Source organism: Amblyomma mixtum, chromosome 9 (genome assembly GCF_055824585.1).
Source record: "Amblyomma mixtum isolate Tamu chromosome 9, ASM5582458v1, whole genome shotgun sequence".
In the NCBI taxonomy this organism is placed as follows: Eukaryota; Metazoa; Arthropoda; class Arachnida; order Ixodida; family Ixodidae; genus Amblyomma; species Amblyomma mixtum.
Genome location: NC_143020.1, coordinates 24,476,401 through 24,494,485, shown reverse-complemented (window position 1 = coordinate 24,494,485; position 18,085 = coordinate 24,476,401). Strand labels below are relative to the sequence as shown.

The 18,085-nt window shown below is 44.9% G+C and overlaps 2 protein-coding genes across 2 annotated transcripts in view; one reads left to right on the top strand and one right to left on the bottom strand.

The window, feature by feature from the left end:
- LOC149328534 (uncharacterized) overlaps positions 1-18,085 on the bottom strand; it is a 44,082-nt gene that overhangs the window by 25,728 nt on the left and 269 nt on the right. The window lies entirely within an intron of this gene.
- LOC149328533 (beta-mannosidase-like) overlaps positions 6,672-18,085 on the top strand; it is a 54,554-nt gene continuing 43,140 nt past the window's right edge. Inside the window, exons 1-3 of the mRNA XM_089559013.1 lie at positions 6,672-6,786; positions 10,850-10,996; positions 11,134-11,282. Of these exons, the coding sequence (XP_089415139.1) occupies positions 6,672-6,786; positions 10,850-10,996; positions 11,134-11,282 (411 nt within the window). The remainder of the gene's footprint in view (positions 6,787-10,849; positions 10,997-11,133; positions 11,283-18,085) is intronic.

Here is an 18,085-nt window from a genome sequence, read left to right as displayed (position 1 = left end):
ATGAATAATCGGAATATACGAATCTCATTGAGCAGCTCTCGACGGACTGAATGGTTTGGCTAGGTTCATTTGTTGGGGGTCCCAGACTAAGCATGAATATTCAAGTTTAGGACGGACAAGAGTTAAATAGGCGGACAGTTTTACGGAAGCAGGTGCCAAACGCAAGTTACGCTTTAGATAACCAAGAACACGGTTAGCTTCGTTGGTTATGTTCATTATGTGGGTGGTCCAAGAGAAATCCTGTGTTAGGCTGATTTCTAAATATTAATGTGAAGGTGCGTGGGATATCATGGAACCGCGAAGGGCGTAGTTAGGAGTAGGATGCGATTGACGACGATGAAATGATACTAGAGTTGTTTTATTAACGTTTAAAGACATTAGCCAGTTTGAAAACCACTCGTTCACAAGTTTTATGTCGCATTGCAGATGGTAAGTGTCTCTGTTATAGGGAATAGTTTTATATGGAATGGGAACTCTTTGGAGCTCTTTGTACAGACATTTTTTTAGCTGTAGTTGCAACTATTTATCGTAGTAAGCATTCATGATTCCACATGAGATTTCTTGCGCACTCTTTTCCTATTTTTGCTTAGTCTTAGTACTGGCATGTATTGGAATAAGGCATGCCTCAGTAAACAAGCGAAACTTTTCGCAATCATCACGGCCAAACGCAGTCAGAAAAACAAAAATTCGTGGTACCGGTGAGAAGACAATCAAGAGATATACCGCTCATACTTGCGCGAAGACCGCAAAGCTCAGGATCTCTCTGCTGAAGAGACGCGTAAGCGCGGGTTCGTTAGATACACCTGTTGTGAAAATTTACCGGCTACGAAATTGTTGCTAGACAACGCAGTGCGGCTGGTTGTGACTCAAAAACGCGTTAATTTATTTTAAAGGACCATCTCCATGGGCCCATCTGAGGCGCACGAGCGCAGCGCCTGCGCGTACCAGCGTACGCCACAGCCGGTGTGCGCATGCGCGAGGCACAGGCGCGAGCTGGCGCAGGCGCTTGGCAGATATCTGTCCATGTCAGATATTCGCGCCTCGCTCGCGCCGGCGCCGGAAGAGGCTCGTGTTTTGCGGTCAGTGTAACCAATCAGAGAACGCAGTTCTCTCGGCATCCGGTACGGCCCTTTGCGCCGTTTTCTTCGCTGCGCTACAGTGAACTAGAAACATTTCTAGTTCACTATAGCTGCGCTGAGCTGTGCGCGTGTACCAGCGATATGATGCGACAGGCCATCGAGTTGCGTGTTTGCCGGCGCCTGTCGCGGCGCGGCGCTGGGCGCGTATGCTCTGCGCTCGTGCGCCTCAGATGTGTCCATGGAGAGGGGCCTCAAGGCGAGATGTAAGCGCGTCCTCAGCCTTCTGAAGACCGCGACTCACGCGGACGATGCAGACTGTATGGCTTAATGGCAAACCCCTTAAGCTCTCTACTCTTTACAATGGCGCTGCCACTGATGGTTGGCATAATGCCACCCCAAAGTTAAGTTTTTCGCTTTGCGTCAACAGCGGTATCGGAGATATTTGCCAGCCTCCGCGTCGTCAGCATTGCAACCGTATTTACGTCCTAAAGAAGAACTTTCGCTTTAAGTCATTGGCCAAAAATCCTTACCACGGAAGGCCTAAGGCAGAGGGCACATTTCAACCGGCTATTGTGGTCATTCACTATAGTGTGCAATATCTGGTCACGTGTGAACCGAGGTTTGAAACAATTGAAATGTTCCATGAGAGATGGGGATGAAGACAGTGAAACAAAGCATACAAAAGGGACGCCGTATTAAGGGCTCCAGGTTGATTTCGACCCATGACGGTGGCCAACGACCCTGCTTGGGTGTTTATTCAATTCGTCTTCATAAAAATACGGTAATTACGAACGGGATTCGACCCCACGACATCTTTCCGTACGCCGTTAACATTGAGCCAATTTGGCTACACTTAGGTCAGCGAGGTGAATTGAGGAGGTATGGGTGGTGGATGGGAAGGAGGCCAATGCAGCTGAGTTTTGGCTGCCTACTGCTCTCCTCGCGAAGGACGAAAAAGCGCTTTCATTTTATTGCGGACAGTGCCGAATGAAAACAGATGTTAGGAGAGAGCGGCTGGCCTTGTGGCGAGTAACGCCCTAGGCGATCTCAAAGCGAGCATCCTGCATTCGTGTAGACTGTCGCGAAAAGGTGACCTTGTTTCGATGAGCCCCTCTGTAGAGCGTCCTGGGCCCGCAGCGTTCTCTCCACAAAGGCACTACGCTACGGCTTGTCACGCGAAGGCCATACAGGCGGAACCGCATGGATGCTCCGCGTTGGGCTAGATCCAGCGCTGCGCCGTCGACAGACCGCGGAAATCCGGGCTCTACTTGTTTGCCGTTCGGCGGCAGACACTGTGGGCGTTGCAGCTTTCTGGTTGCGCACGCTGCGTTGTACATGTTGGACACAGAGTACTTGAACCTTTGTGACTTTTACGTCAACCCATTTCATTTCTTTCTTTCCATTTTTACTGTTCTTGCTGCATTCTTGAACTGCCTATACATTATATCAAGACGAACAAAACAGCATCTTGGTTTGTTGCACGATGTTTATGGTTACACGCTCATGACCGGAGTGTGCTACTGAGCGATACACCTTTTTTTTTCTTTACAGAAGAAAACATTTTGCACTTCGTAAAACGTTGCTTTCTAACCCTGATAAGTGTCCCGCTTAGAGGATAAACCGTCGTATGTGGCGTTCCTGTGTAGAGAAAATCAGGAATGGTTGATAGGTATGTGATGTAACAAGCACATGAATTCTCCCGGGTAATTCAAACACCCCACAATCATCATCGAGTACAACCATAATGAAGTCACAGGACAATTCCTCATTGGTCTACAGGGCCATGACGTCATCCCATAACCATTACCCATTGCCTCTGAAGAAACGAAAGCAGTTGCACTGAAAAGAATTATGCTGGTCGAGCCTGGACTCCCATCGCTACCCCTGGGGATGTGAGCCGAGCGGACTACTCTGACTTGCGCGGAACTTTCATTTGGCATTAAAAAAAAAAACCTTAGCAGCCTTCTAACAAATAGCTAATATAAACAAACATTATACATAAAACGTAATATAAAACAAATAGTTAAAGAATATTTTCCATGTGTGCGACCTGACATGCAAAGAAACCGCAGACAGGTGAAGGGACCCATTAGAGCTATACTGACATGCCCTTGAAGCGGACCTTATGTGCGCCTAAAATTTTTCAAAAGGAGTAGCAGCTACAACGGGCGTGGAGTGATAATCTCAGGTTCTAATCAGAGGGCATTTAGAAATGAAAGCGGCTATTACGCACTGGCTCCAATCGAAAGCAGTACATGACTTGGGTTTTGGCACAATACACGCCACACTCTTTGCTACCCATCCAGTTAAAGTACTGAGTGTTTACTTTCTAAGCTAGATAACATTGCCACGTGGTTAAGAAACCGAAGGCTTGGTGAAGTGGTTAGGTATTTACCGTTTTTCAGTGACGCAACGTGGGGGAAAGAGTTCAACATATCGACGTTGGTTTGCACATGGGTTACGAGAGAGGCTGGAGTGTAGGGCCCCGGGTTAATACCGAAGCCTGGGATTCTATATCGCGTACGAACATTCGCCAGCAGACGGATATGTTTGCTAGTTCGCTTTCGACGAAAATGGGTCCCTCTGCCGGGATTCAGTTTCATGACCAAACGCTCAGAACCATATCCCTATTTCCGCTGTGAAACAGCGTTGGGATAACTTTAGGCTCAAAAGGAGGCAACGAGGAAATTAAAGGCGCGGTGCTCTTTCATTTTCTATGAGAACGCGAACCACGCCTTATTCGATAGAATCGAGAAAAAAATAACCGAGGAGTAAGGAAAAGAAGAATGTGTGCACAGCTTGTGGTGAATACGGTATGCGTAGGCACCTAAAATGTGACTTTCTTATAATAGTCAATAGGAGGAAGTGGAATGATGAAGGCTCTTTCACCAGTTACCATTATGAAACAAACTACGAGGGTAGTGAGATTAGAGGCCTTACGGGGAAAGTTTCATTATTATAGTCTTATTCTCTTTTTGTAGAGCTGCTGTCCGCACCGCCACAAAAACCAGCGCGTGGAACTGACAAAGACGTTCCCCAACGGAAGGCACTACATTGTCGCATCTTGAGTAACTGTACGCAGTCTCCCTTCTTATGCAAGGACGGCTTTAACACGAATGCCAAATTCAGTATCACTTACATTCATAGATACAGAAAGGACACAAATTGAGAGAAATTATGAAGAACTTATAGGGAATGAAATTAAGAAAGCCTGTGACAAAAATCCGAACTAAGTGCTGTAGTGCTTATACGGTAGACCTTGGGAGTGAGCACCATAGCTGTCGTTGTTTTCGTAGACGTCATTCGAACGCAAAGGTATGATGACATGCCACCACCCAATGACAAAATAATCCAAGCCTGGGCTTTCCAGGAAGAGTGCTTGACAACGATAACGTGTCATGTGTGTCATGTGTGGTCAGTATCATCCTGCCAATGTCTAGATTACACTCTCTGGCTGGAAAGTTTAAAAAAAAAGCGGTGTGTTGGAAGAGAGGATAGGGTGGGGGGCGGGGCGGGGGAGTTATCGTCGCCTTTTTTCCAAACATGACCACACAAAAAATACTTTTTCTTATATTATTTCCACAAGGAAAGCTTTTCGAGACGAAAAAAGGCGCTGACATATTTTGTGCACGGTCTTACAGGAGTGAACTTAGGTAGTCATGTAAACCATTAATATAGGAAATGTTTTTCGCGACGATTTTTTTTCCTGGTTTTAGTAGCAACAGAGTAGCAATGTTTTTGTAATAAACTTAACAAATGCTCGTGCGTCAGTAGAAGCACAATTCGCCGCACTACAGCATCGCCCGCGTTGTTTCCGAAGCTTGCTGAAAGGTACCGAGTATCGGGGGTATTTTTAGGCTCCAGATGACACAGCTTTCAGTGACAAAAGTAGTAGGTTACATTCTATGACAAAAGGGTGAAGCAACTGCCAGCATCAATCATGTGAGGCTAATTCTGCCCGTGCGTTAACGCCACTACCAGCCAGCCCCTGTACTTGCGACAATAAAGCTCTAGGCATGTCGGGCTCACTGCCTCTTTCCCGCTAAATACGCAGCCGAACTGACAGGAACGCGCAGCATATCGACACACTAATTGCTGCTCGCCATTCGTCTTCCAAACGTTGGCATATCTATGGTGTACACCAAGGGAATACATTTAAGGCTGCCTTTTAGTCGCTAAGTGAAATCTCTGAAAGAATGCGAATAGGGCTCTTAAGCGTGATACTCCCCAATGTCTTTAAGGATGCAGTGTAGTTAGTACAGCGGCCTCAATCCAGCTAACAAAGGCAGTTGAATGTGTTGGCACGCTAGCTGCGGTTGACATTGGGCGAGAGGAAAGCTACAACCTTAGGCACCAAAAGGCTGGGGAACTTTGCAAACCGGCAAGTGAACTGAGAGTGGCCGAACGATATGGCACTCACGACGATTGTGGGGGAGGCGGCACCTAGCACTATCTTCTTGAGGTCTCGGCTGTCACGGTTCTGGTTGGTTGGTTGGCCTCAAATAAAGGTGGCACATACCCACTACAGGGAGCTGTAAAGACACAGGCAGTGAATTGCTGGAAACTGGAGCGTTTAGAGGGGAACAAGACCTGGGCACTAACCTTTTGCTGTTGCGTCTTCTTCTTCTTGCTGGTGCAGTTTGCTAGAGCCTATTCTTCTTTCTGATAGCCAGAGTAATGAACATTGCTCAACAAATTTCAATATTCTAACAGGTTAAAAATGGCATTCCATCAATGTCTGTTATTCTTTGTGAGGTATTCAATGTTGCATTCGAAGCGAAGAATTCTTATTTCTTTCATACAGAAATGTTTAATATTCGCAGAACGCTAGAGCCACGCTGCACCGGACAACAATAAGTAAGTTATCTATTTATTTATTGAAAGTACCTACAGCGCCCATGAGGCATTATTTTAGGGGGGATATTACTATATACAATAGCACATGCAAAGAAGATATTGGGAAACATGTAAGCAAGGATAACACAACATATTAAAGAAGACTAAATGAGTTTACAAGTAGTATTAGTGATGGCACTGCGCTGGTAAACGCACGGGACCTGGAAGAAATACATCAGATTATCGCTTCAACATCACTTTCGAAATATGGTGCACAAACCACATCATTCGGAAGCTTATTCCAGTTCAGGATTGTGTTAGGGAAAAACGAATACTTAAATACATTGATGCGGCATTGATAACTATTAATCTTTTTCGAGCTATCTAGTCTCTACGAGATGTAATATGGCTGCTTTCGCACATATCTTTCGATTCCAGGGCAGGAGCGGGGGAGACCTACTAGCAGCATTCCATTTAGAGTCTGACTCCCGTCTCGCGTCCTTGGTGTCCTCTGAATGCGTTAATTTCAATGGCACGAAATAAAGTGTCATATTTAGTATGAGCAATATGTCCAAAAATGGCTGGCATATCAGTTGTTTTATAATAATGACAAGTTGCTAAATTTTATCTGAAAACCCGAAGCCAACGAAAGAAGAAGTAAAAGCATGGTAGCCGATTGTTCTGTTGGATGTTAGGGCGATGAGAAGATGAAGAAGTGGTGGCTGCTGGCACAGGCCTCGGAGGAAAGCTATGGAAATGAGGAGAAATCTCATCCTTCGTATTGGATTCTTGTATGCCCACGCATTCCTTGTGAAGGCATTCGCCGAGTTTTCTCTTGACGGCCAGTGGAAGGTCGCCAACCGTAACAGATGTAAGTCCGTTTGCTTTTGGGGCGTGGTAGGACTGTGAGTTGGAACACATTGTCATGAACATATGCTACGGCTTCTGTAAGCACTAGACAGAAATATACCTTGTGTTTGTACTGTTCAATCTCAAATGTAAAGAAACTATACAGCGCAGTTGTTCGTAAGAGCGTGCAGCACGCTTCCTGTAAGTATCAATCCAGAAGCCACATTTTGTAACGTTGTATTTCATTCGCCGTGACGTCAATCGTCACGAAACCAACAGTCTGTCCTGAAGCAAACATCCAGTCGCATACTCAGCCGGCCAGTTCAGCAGCAGCAGTTTTTAGGCACGCGGTGAATGCAGGGCGGCGTCGATTAAGCACTACAGGTGCCCTTTGCACGGATGTGACCGCCTATATCGGTGAGCCTCCCCCTGAATATGCTCTATGCAGATGGTGTTCTTTCAGCGTGCACGGACCTGTCCGCATTTAGATACTTTACCATTGAAAAATATCAAAACGGTGTGCATTATCTATTATCAGTGACGACCGCAGTAAAAGCACCGACCAGTATGAATGATTCGTTTCATAAATGAGCATTTCAACTCGAGTTGTATCGACTTGCGTCAGTTTCCATTAGGCTTCCTTGCGCAGCTTTTTCCCTGTTTTTCCCCAAAAACATGTGTAGCCTTGCTTCTGATGATAACTGAAATCACAGGAGAAAAATACCCCCACGCAGTGCGCTGTGCCCACTAGACTAGCGCTGCGCGCGGCCCATCTGCGTGACCTGGAGATAACGCCCTTAAACTGGGCAAGGAAGTGCTATAGGCACACTCTCCGTGACTTCCACGTTGCTTTTTTTTTTTAATCTTTGTGCTAGTGCAAGGACGGATCAGACCTTTTATTCACATCCAAAACCTTTGCTATCGCCTCTTCGCGCTCAGTCCGAAATGTAATTGCCGTCACCAAGAATTGTGTCCTCCCCCCCCTCCCCCTTTGTAAGGCCACATTGTCCTTTAATGCGATTAATTGGCATTATGGTTCACGAGACCAGTTTACATAATGTGACTTTTTCTTCGGGACAGTCATATGACTTCACATGGATCATCTGACCTCTGTATCCCGGAAGCCTACTTAACCCAGAGCTTACCCTCAGCACGGCCGCTCAATGGAGAGCGCAGTGGGTGCGGCCCGTCGCGTCGCCCGAAAGAGCCGTATTGCGCCTAGTTCTCATCGCCACCGCTGCGGCGCCACCGCTCCGGGACGAGTCCGGGCGGAGAGCTGTGCACAGCGGCCGAGGCAGTCCTGGCAGTGCTTTCCTTTAGGCGTTCGCGCGGTAGGCGCTTTATAATTTTAGCCTTTCTGAGCTGCGTTTCACACATTATGATGATGCCACGTGCAAGTTTGTTATTGATAGCGTGATAGCGGCATGTCGCCATCACTGCGCTTTTCCAAATCGCACGTGCGTTTACACCGAAAATCGGGGCAGAAGTGCGCTTCGCCGAGCGGTCATCCATTCGGTTACGGGCGTTTCAACCACTGTAATAACTTATTACATATTACAATCTTCAACTAGGGACAAGGTTTCGGCCACTTATTCAACGTGCGCTTTTTGTAAACTTACGTTTGTGGTCGCAACATTCAGCATTATAGTTCAGCCTGTTGCTCCGTTTTAGCTAGTTTCAAGTGGATACCACCCCGTAAGAGGGTCATCCCAAAATTAAGGTCTGCAGTTCTTTTATAAATCGAAAGATATGCTTATTTTAAGCAAATTAGAGATCACTTGAAAGGGAGACCATTCTTCTACTTTTTCACATAATCGCAGTTGCGGTCTATGCATTCTTGCAGACGCTGGGGCAGTTTTTGTATGCCCATGTCATAAAAGCTCGCCTCTATGCCGTTGAGGAAGCGTTTGACCGCATCTTTCACTTCGTCATAATTAGTGAGGTGCCTTCCAGCGTGGTGTTCTTTTAGCTTTGGAAAGAAGTGGTAGTCAATTGGTGCCAAGTCCGGACTGTAGGGTGAGTGGCTGATGACGTCCTATACAAACTGTTCTAGAAGAGCGATGGTTTGGCAGCCAACGTGGGTGCGAGCGTTGTTCCTCTTCTGCGATTTTGAATCGCCGGTCTGAGTTCCTTAAGGCTCTCACAATATCTGTCCGCGTTTACTGTGGTGCCAGGCGCCAAGAAGTCTACCAACAATACCCATTTTCGATCCCAAAACACAGTTGCCATGACTGTGCCGGCAGACTGTGTTCGCTTGAATTTTCGCTGCTTGGACAAAGACGAGTGCCGCCACTCACGTCATTCTTGTTTGGTCTCAGGCGTTAAGTGGAATGTTCAGGTTTCATCACCCGTAACAATAGAACACAAAAATGTATCCGTTTCATCTCCAGAACGCGGAAGAAATTCGCGGGAGGAGTCAACGCATTGTTGTTGATGGTCGTCTGTGAGCATTCGCGCAACCCGCCTTGCGCACACCTTCCGATATTTCAACCTTGCTGTCAAACTTCTATGAATAGTGCCTCTAGAAACGCCAGGAACCAAAGTGCAGAGTTCGTCGAGTGAAATCCTCCGATATTGCCGCATCATTTCTTCGGCCTTCGCGACTGTCTCATCAGAAATTGACAGTATCCCGCTTCTTTCTTCGTCGTGAACTTCCGTGCGACCAGCAGCGAACTCCCTACACCCCTTGCGAAAATTCTAACATCCATGCAAGACTCTCCGTACACTTCCGTCAACTAGCAATAATTTTCGATTGGTTGAACGCCATTTGCATGAACTTCGCTCCTGGCGGTAGCGACAAACGGGAACTCCATTCCAAATGGTTGCCGGGCCAAGACTGACAGTCCCTTTCGCGCTGAGTCGTGGCTTGTAGTGGAAGAAGGGGAACAATGAACACAGCAGTATAGCGAGCAGCCACGCATATAGTTTCCCTGCGGCCGCAGCCCTTTGGAGACCTTACTTTTGGGATTGCCCTCGTAAATATACTGCTAACACAAACGGTTGCAAAAGAAACAACACAAGACAGCCAGTTCAGCCAGTCGCCAGCAGGCTCAGCCAATGTTTTTCGTTTTATTTTGAAGCCACTTGATGCACCGAAGCAATTCAAGCCTATTTTGAAAGCGAAGTACTTTCCTCGAAAGAGGTCTATGAGCAAGTATGATTTTTTCCACCGTAAGACTGATGTTTTCTACCCATTTGGTCAGCAGTGGTAGTTTCGTTAGGAAGGCTTTGCAGAGGTCCTCGGTGTGACTGCGGTGTTCTCTCTCGCAAATGAACTCGGACATTGCTCAAAATAGGGAAGAAGGGTTGAAACCACCATGTTGCATAGCTTGCTGCTTCTGCGGGAACTCATGGTAACCGATGTTCGGATCTTTTCTTGCGTTTATGGTGCACAGCGGCACGCAGCAGTTGCGTGGCATGGTGTCGCATGCGCTTAGGACGCTGTCAACACAGGCACCGATGACAAGCACGCAGAACTAGCGGAGACAAGCGGTCATGCAGAGCAGTTACAGCGAAAACACGTGCGAACACAGCCAGCACACTCCTTCCGCGTCGTCTAGCCGTCCGTGCAGGCCATAGGTGCAGGCGGCGGCTTGTCACGGAGTGGTGGCGCCCCCGCGGAGCATGACGGCGGAAACTGGAACTTCTCCCAATACGCGCTTCCCCAGCCATTGAGGCGCGACGCGGCGGGCCGCACCAAGTGCGCTTCCATTGAGCGGCCGTGCCCTCAGCGTCAGGCAGTGTCTTGTCGCTAACTGCCGGTGCGTAACGCGACTCATTTTTGCGTTTCTAAAGACATTTACCTGCCATCTTTCTAGTTAAATCAACTCAGAAAAAAACTTCCGAATGCACACACATACTACTACATCGGTAACACATAGAGCTGACGTCTCTGCAGTTACATGACGTTATCATCCTATCATCCTATACTCCTATGATTCAATTATGACAGCTTCGTGGCTACAGGAACGAGTAAGCCCATTCGCAATTCCATCGCCAGAAGGACAAGAAAGCTACCGCTTAATCTGAAGCCTCTTCTCGCTTTTCGCGCTGAGTTGCATCTGTTGAACATTCTTTTCTTTCAGCGATCTCAGTTCGTTCTATTGTTCCTGGTGGAATTTACACGGATCTTATGAGAAGCGGCGTAATCAAGGAACCGTATTACGGCTTCAACGACTTAGACTACGATTGGGTTGCCTACGAAGACTGGACGTTCTACAGAGCCTTTGTAGGTAGGTTCGCTATTTACTCTGTTTGAATGGAAAACTAAACGTGTTGGTCAATTCGTCGCCCTGAAAAGAATTGCTTGCAAGCAGCAGGCTGTACTCACCCACATTGTTCTTATTGCTGTTTTTTTGTTCATGCACAGTTTCTAAGGATCTTCTGGAACACGAGAAGGTGATGCTAGTGGCCCACGGTATCGACACCGTATGCAAGGTATTGATAAACGAATATTCGGTTCTCAACACGAGCAACATGTTCGTTACGTATGAAGCCGACGTCAAGTTCGTCTTAAAGGTAAGCGAGACCAAAGGACCATTTTGGTGACTTATTCTTCCTTCTAGAGGAGAGCACAAACGATTAAAAACATCTAAAACATCTTTACCGCAACATGCGATGCTATAGTAGAGATATTTGGGCATTAAAACTAATTCATAACATACAAAGTGCAGGTATTCCGGCATCTCTGTAGATAATTTTACTCTGCTTCGTCCCTGCTTGCAGTTAAGTACCCAGGAGTGCTAATGCCTGAAAGCCTCATGATTTGCACTGCTCAAGGGTTTTTAAAAAGTTGCAAAAAAATTGTATTGTGAAAGCATTTGCGCCACTCACCTCTAAACTCGTTAATCTCCAAGAGAGAGTGGGCGTGTCTCAAGTGCCCTTTCTAGTAAAAGTTAGGCAGGCATTGAAAAAAATTTGAAGGAATATCGCAAAAATGGGGACCTTTATTCAGTAGTGGATGTAGTTAGGCTTAGGATGATAATGCGAACTCAATCTAGTTAGCACTCTTGTGAAATTCTAATTTTTCGGCCTTCTGTTGCTCTGTTGACGGTCGTTTTATTGTAAAAAAAAAATAAAGAAACATGCATATCGCGGCGCATTCTCGTTGGAAATAGCTTATTTTTTGTGCCACATGATTGAAAGTCGGTATGTAAGTGGTGACGTCTCGAAAAATAACCACGGTTTCCAATGTAATGTCGATGACACTGTTGTCTAGTGTAACGTAATTAAAAACAACAAAATGACTGGTTTTATTAGAGTATTCATTTAAAAAACCTCCTGTGGTGGGCACATCTGTATTTAATTTCTTCGCTTTAATTTTTGAAAGTACGGTTCATTGTGAAAGAAACCTTTGTATTCAAATAAATTATCGTAATCAGTCGATGTAGCCAGCAATACGTATGGAACATAATAGGCTTGGGCAGGTTGGTAATTATTTGCAACAGCGTAATCTTAGAGCGCGAAACAACATAGGACAAAGACGAGACAGGATAAGCGCTAACTTTCAACCCAGAAGATTTATTGCTGATGAACAGCTTATATACACTACTGATACAGCAGAAAGAAAAAAAGCAGACAACATGAAGGAATATAACAAAATGCCACATGTCGTCATGCCAAGAACTCGAGCTCTTTCTTCAATACCGCTTGTTCCGTCTTGTCTTTGTTCTGTGTTGTTTCCCGCGCTATGATTACGCTGTTCCAATACGTATGGCTATTCCGGATGAGAAAAAGACGCCCACTGCATGGCACCGATATTTATATTTTACTCATGCCAAGGTTTCAATAGAGTTTTAGTATTGCGGGCTTTGCGTAATTGCGTGCGTAGCGGAATAGCGGGTCAAGAGTGCGCATGCGCAGAACGCTAATGGGAAAATAGCGTTAGCGCACGCACGCAATTTTCAGAAGTTAGCGCTGCGGCAGTTGCGGCTTTTGCGCCCTTAGCGTGAAAACATGGCGGCGTCCATCCAAGCGAGAGCCGCCCACTTCAGCCGATTCAGCAGTCCTTGCGATTGCGGTCGGCATGCTTACCGGCAGCTACTGGTGTTGTTGCTTTTCGCTATGACTTACCTTGCTTCGAGGATAAAGTTTAAGCTCCAATTAAGCCCAGTTTTTGAGATACGCTCTCGATTCTGGAGCGCGCTAGCCTAATGGAACCTCAAGCTGCATTTCTACCGTCTGCAACTGCCCGAAACGCAGCCGAAACCTAGAACGAACGTCCGGAACGAAACAAAAATAGATTTGGAGCTTTTTCTCGGCGTTTTATAGACTTAATTGATGTAAAGCGAGATTATATTAAATTTACATAAGTTTTTTGAACATTAGACGTCATGTGATGGCAAATATTCTTGCTCGAACGGCTTGTAGTTAACATTGCCGTGACTAGATGGCGTCACTGTTTTACGTTTTTATTTCATTTTATTTTAATTTCGGGGTCATTTTGCAGACGAAAATAAGCGCTGCAGTAATAATTCGTTTTAAAAACTCGGAAATATTATACTTTGGCAAGTTAGCTGCAGTGTCGACCATTTTAGAAGGACCGTTCGCATCCATGTCATGCAGACGGCGTTTAACGTTTTCAAAACGCTATACTAAAACTGTATGTGGGGATAAGTCGCTTGCGGCACGCTAACGTAATTTCCCTTCGCTCCGCTATCACGCAAACGCTATACTAAAACTCTCTAATGAAGCCGTTTTCAGCTTTGCTTTAAAAAAGGGCGTGTGGCATTTGATTGATTGATTTTGATTGATTCAGTTTTTATTTCTCAACATTCATACAAGGCATGCTTGTTAAAACATCTGGATCCCTAGCTGGAAGCTAGTTGGGATCCATGCAATTCAGTTTCAAAGAAAATTGCAGGCATAACAAAAATTAATTACATTGATATAAAAGCTCATGAAATTAGAAAGACATAAATGGGTACATAGAGCAACAATATTCAGAGCACCAAGCCTCTTTTACAAACAGATACAAACACACAAAAAATACATGAAAAGAAAAAAAAAAGCGGTGGCTTCACTCATTGTTTATAATATTTCTTCAGTGACACAGGAAAAGTTTTACAATGTTTGAGTTCACTTGGAAGCTTGTTCCACAGCTTAATACCAACATGGGCCATCCTTCTTTCTCCATAGACATTTTTTGTTTTCGGAAGAAGGAAATTTCTATGAGTGGCGTTGCGAGTGCATAGTGGTGGGATACGGAATAGCGATGAGTGTAACGGGTAATTGTCTGTAAGGCATGTGTGTATTGTCAAGACAGTCCTGTATTCAAGTAATGATTGTAGTGGCAGTATATCCATCTGTTTAAAAAGAGGAGCAGTGTGAGCGTTGTATCCTGAATGTGAAATGAATCGAATTGCCCTCTTTTGCAAGACCCTAAGTGGTTCCAAATAAGATTGGTGGGTGTGGCCCCATGATTCAATGCAATATGATAACTGGCTTTGAAAAATTGAGAAATAAATAGTTCTGAGTATGTCATTACCAAAATAATCTCGGCATTTGTAGAGTGCAAAGCATGCTGCAGCTAACTTTTTACAAAACGCCTGAATGTATGGCTTCCAGTGCAGGTTCTCATCTAGAATTATTCCAAGATAAGTGATGTTATTGAAAAGTGCAATAGGTGTTCCCAGCCATTGCACGGAAGGCAGGTTTTCATGTATTGTTTTTCTGGAGCCCCTAAATATTATGCATTTTGTCTTATTAACATTTACAACAAGTTTATTTGAAATAAACCAGCCACACAAAGTTTCCAATTCTCGGTTTGCGGTGCTAATAAGATCCGTTGTAGATTCATGAGCACATAGAAGAGCAGTGTCGTCAGCATACATAAAAACAGAGAAGTGTTGTGTGAAATGCGGCAGGTCATTAATATACAAGGTAAAAAAAATCGGACCAAGGACTGAACCCTGAGGTACACCAACCGTAACTGTTTCAAAGTCAGATTTTACACCACTAAGTTGGATCATTTGCCGCCGATTATTGAGATAACTTCTGAAGAATTCTAAACTAATACCTCTAAACCCGTAATGCACCAGCTTTTTCAGTAAAATTTCGTGATCAACAGTGCAAATGCTTTCTTAATGTCCAAAAAAATTCCTAAGACTATTTTATTATCATTTAGGAAAGTGTTGATCGTGTTTGTTAGCAATATGACGGCCGTACCAGTTGATCTGTTTGGTCTAAAGACGTGTTGTTGCGGACATAGCAAGGTTTCTTTCTCGATAAATATTTTCACTCTCTTTGTAACGAGTTTTTCAAAAAGTGTGTTTATGCAGCTTAAAATGGAAATTGGGCGGTAATTCTCAACGTGGTTACGGTCACCATTTTTGTGAATCAGTACTATTCTAGCTAGCTTAAGCAGATCGGGATAGGTGGAGGAATAGAAGGCAAAGTTGAAGATTTTTTTCAAGAGGCTGGCTTAAGATATCAATGCATTCCTTCAGCGCAATAGAGGCAACGCCATCACATCCAGTAGATAATTTCGATGGAAAATGATTAGCTGTATATACAATCTCATCCACTGTAATATCATGGTATGCAAAGGTCACTACAATGTTTTGCGGAGGAGGGAGGTACTCAGTGCAGGGGCAAGTATTTCCTATACTTGCACCAATAGTGGAAAAATATACATTGAACGTTGTAACTAGATTTTCAATGGAGATCCCCAAGATTTCTATGTCAGGCATAATAAAACGATTTGCTACGGCTTTAATAACAGAGTTAATGATCTGCCACGTGACTTTCGTACTGTGGGCATTTTTCAAAATTAATTGGGAGTAACACTCTTTCTTGCGGGACCTTATGGCAGCAGTAACTAAGTTTCTTGCCCTCCGAAACTTTACTAAGTAATATGAATTACCTCGCTTTTGTTTACATTTGGTATGCCAGTGATCTTTTTCCTTAATAAGTTTCATAATAGCTTGTGTCATCCAGGGACAGATAGGCGTACTATAGTATCTTTTCATTTGAGGTGTAGATGATTGCAAAACTGCCGTGGTTAGCCTGTCGTTAAATTCTTGGTATACGTCGTTAACATGAGCTGAGTTGATCAAGCTAAAATCAACCGCTTGAAGACATTCCCTTAACTGAATAACATCGATTCTGCAGTGGGGGTCAGATGTTTTACCCGGAGCCGCTTGTTCGAGAGGAAAAAATATCGCAACAGGATAATGATCTGTAAGGTATGTTTTATATATGGAGCTCAAACTGGATGATGTGTCGAAATTACAGAGTATATGATCCAATGACGTCGAAGAAATAGGAGTCACACGTGTAGGGCCTATAACTACATTACTGAAGCCATATGAGTGTAATAAGTTAGTATATACCACACTGTTATCACTTAAAGAATCAATATTTAAATCACCACAGATTAATACTTTGACTCTTAGATTAGATAAGTTCGTGAGCAGCGATTCAAAATGGTCAAGGAAGAGTGATAGACAGCTATTTGGAGCACGATATACGACAGCAATTGTAAGGTTCATACACTGAACAACCAAAAAATCAAAACCAGCAGAATATGAATTTGTCAACCCAGGAAGAAGGGAGGACTGCAACGATGTTTTTATATATAGGCCAACTCCACCGCCTCTCGTTGAAGTTTTTCTACTACAGGAAAAAAAATTGAACCTTGGATATTGTGGAATTCCCCTTCATGTAGCCAAGTTTCTGAAACGGCTATGAAGTCAAACGTAAATGAGTGCTCAGCCATTAGACAGCAGACATTATCTATGTTCTTATTCAAGCTTCGAACATTGCAATGAAGCAGAGAGGCACATGCATTTTTTTTCATAAATTGGTTTGCTAGCTGCACACTGTCCATGATTTACTGTCGATTTTGGTTTAACAGATCAGAGCTAAGTCGGCCTCGGAACGGATCTGAATCACGTTCGAGTTCTCGGCCTTCCTAGCAAGGATCTTTCCATTAGCGACCCAGGTGAACTTCCAGCCCTTTTCTCGCTTTCGTGCAATTGCTTTTCCAAGCAAAACCTTATACTCAGGACAGAGGTGCTCATTAATATAGACTGTGTCTGTGCCTTCGCAGCCAAAGTCCACCGGAGACAAACTGATCTTTTTCACTGCATGTAGTATTCTGCTACGCACGGAGTGAGATGTGAGCCTCACGATCACGTTTGGTTTTTTCTTGTCCTTTCCGGGTACGCGATGAATCACACCAATATCAGAGCTGGATATTGGAACACCGCGCGTTTCACCAAACTGTATTAAGGCGTCAGCAAGATTTTCGTCAGTCCTGAGGGGTAGTCCTTTGATTTCGATGTTCTGTTGTCTTGAATACTGCTTTAACTCTACAATCTCAGTTTTTGCACTCTCTAGGGCTGCTCTAAGATTGTTGTTTTCTGCTTTCAGTGTCTGTTGTTCCCGCTTCATGTCTTCTACGGTGGACTTGAATTCTTCAAATTTATCATTTATGAAGGAGAGTGACTGTTTGAAGTCTTGAAGTTCTGTCACAACGTTAGCTTTGTGGTCGTCAAAATTTTTGGAAAGTTCTGAGAGCATCTTTGCTACTTCTTTAATAGTTGATGGCTGTTTATCACCCATCTCAAGGCAAAAAAAAAAGAAAAAGAAAACACTGCAGGGCAGCTCAGGAACGCGCTCGTCAAAAACTCAGGAAAAGCACGTACCTGCGCAAAGAAATCAATTCGGTCAACGACGTAAGGTGCCGAGGCGCGTGTGCCTGAGCTGCCCGCAGTTGTGATGAGGTCCGGGAACGCAGCTTGCTTATGAAGGCTTGCCCCGGAAGTTCACGCCCGCTTGTTGTGACGTGGTTCCGTCCTGTTCCGGTCTTTTGATTGCAGCTTCCACCTTGCTAAGTTGATAATGGTTCCAGCTCAAGGTGACGAAGTTATCGCAGAGCCATGAAGATGGAATTTTCACCGAGCGATGAGCAGCGATCTGCGCAAAGAAATCAATTCGGTCAACGACGTAAGGTGCCGAGGCGCGTGTGCCTGAGCTGCCCGCAGTTGTGATGTGGTCCGGGAACGCAGCTTGCTTATGAAGGCTTGCCCCGGAAGTTCACGCCCGCTTGTTGTGACGTGGTTCCGTCCTGTTCCGGTCTTTTGATTGCAGCTTCCACCTTTCTAAGTTGATAATGGTTCCAGCTCAAGGTGACGAAGTTATCGCAGAGCCATGAAGATGGAATTTTCACCGAGCGATGAGCAGCGATCTGCGCAAAGAAATCAATTCGGTCAACGACGTAAGGTGCCGAGGTGCGTGTGCCTGAGCTGCCCGCAGTTGTGGTTCTTCCACCAAGAAGTGCAGGGAGTTAGATTCGCTTGTGCAGCTGGCTTGTTAGA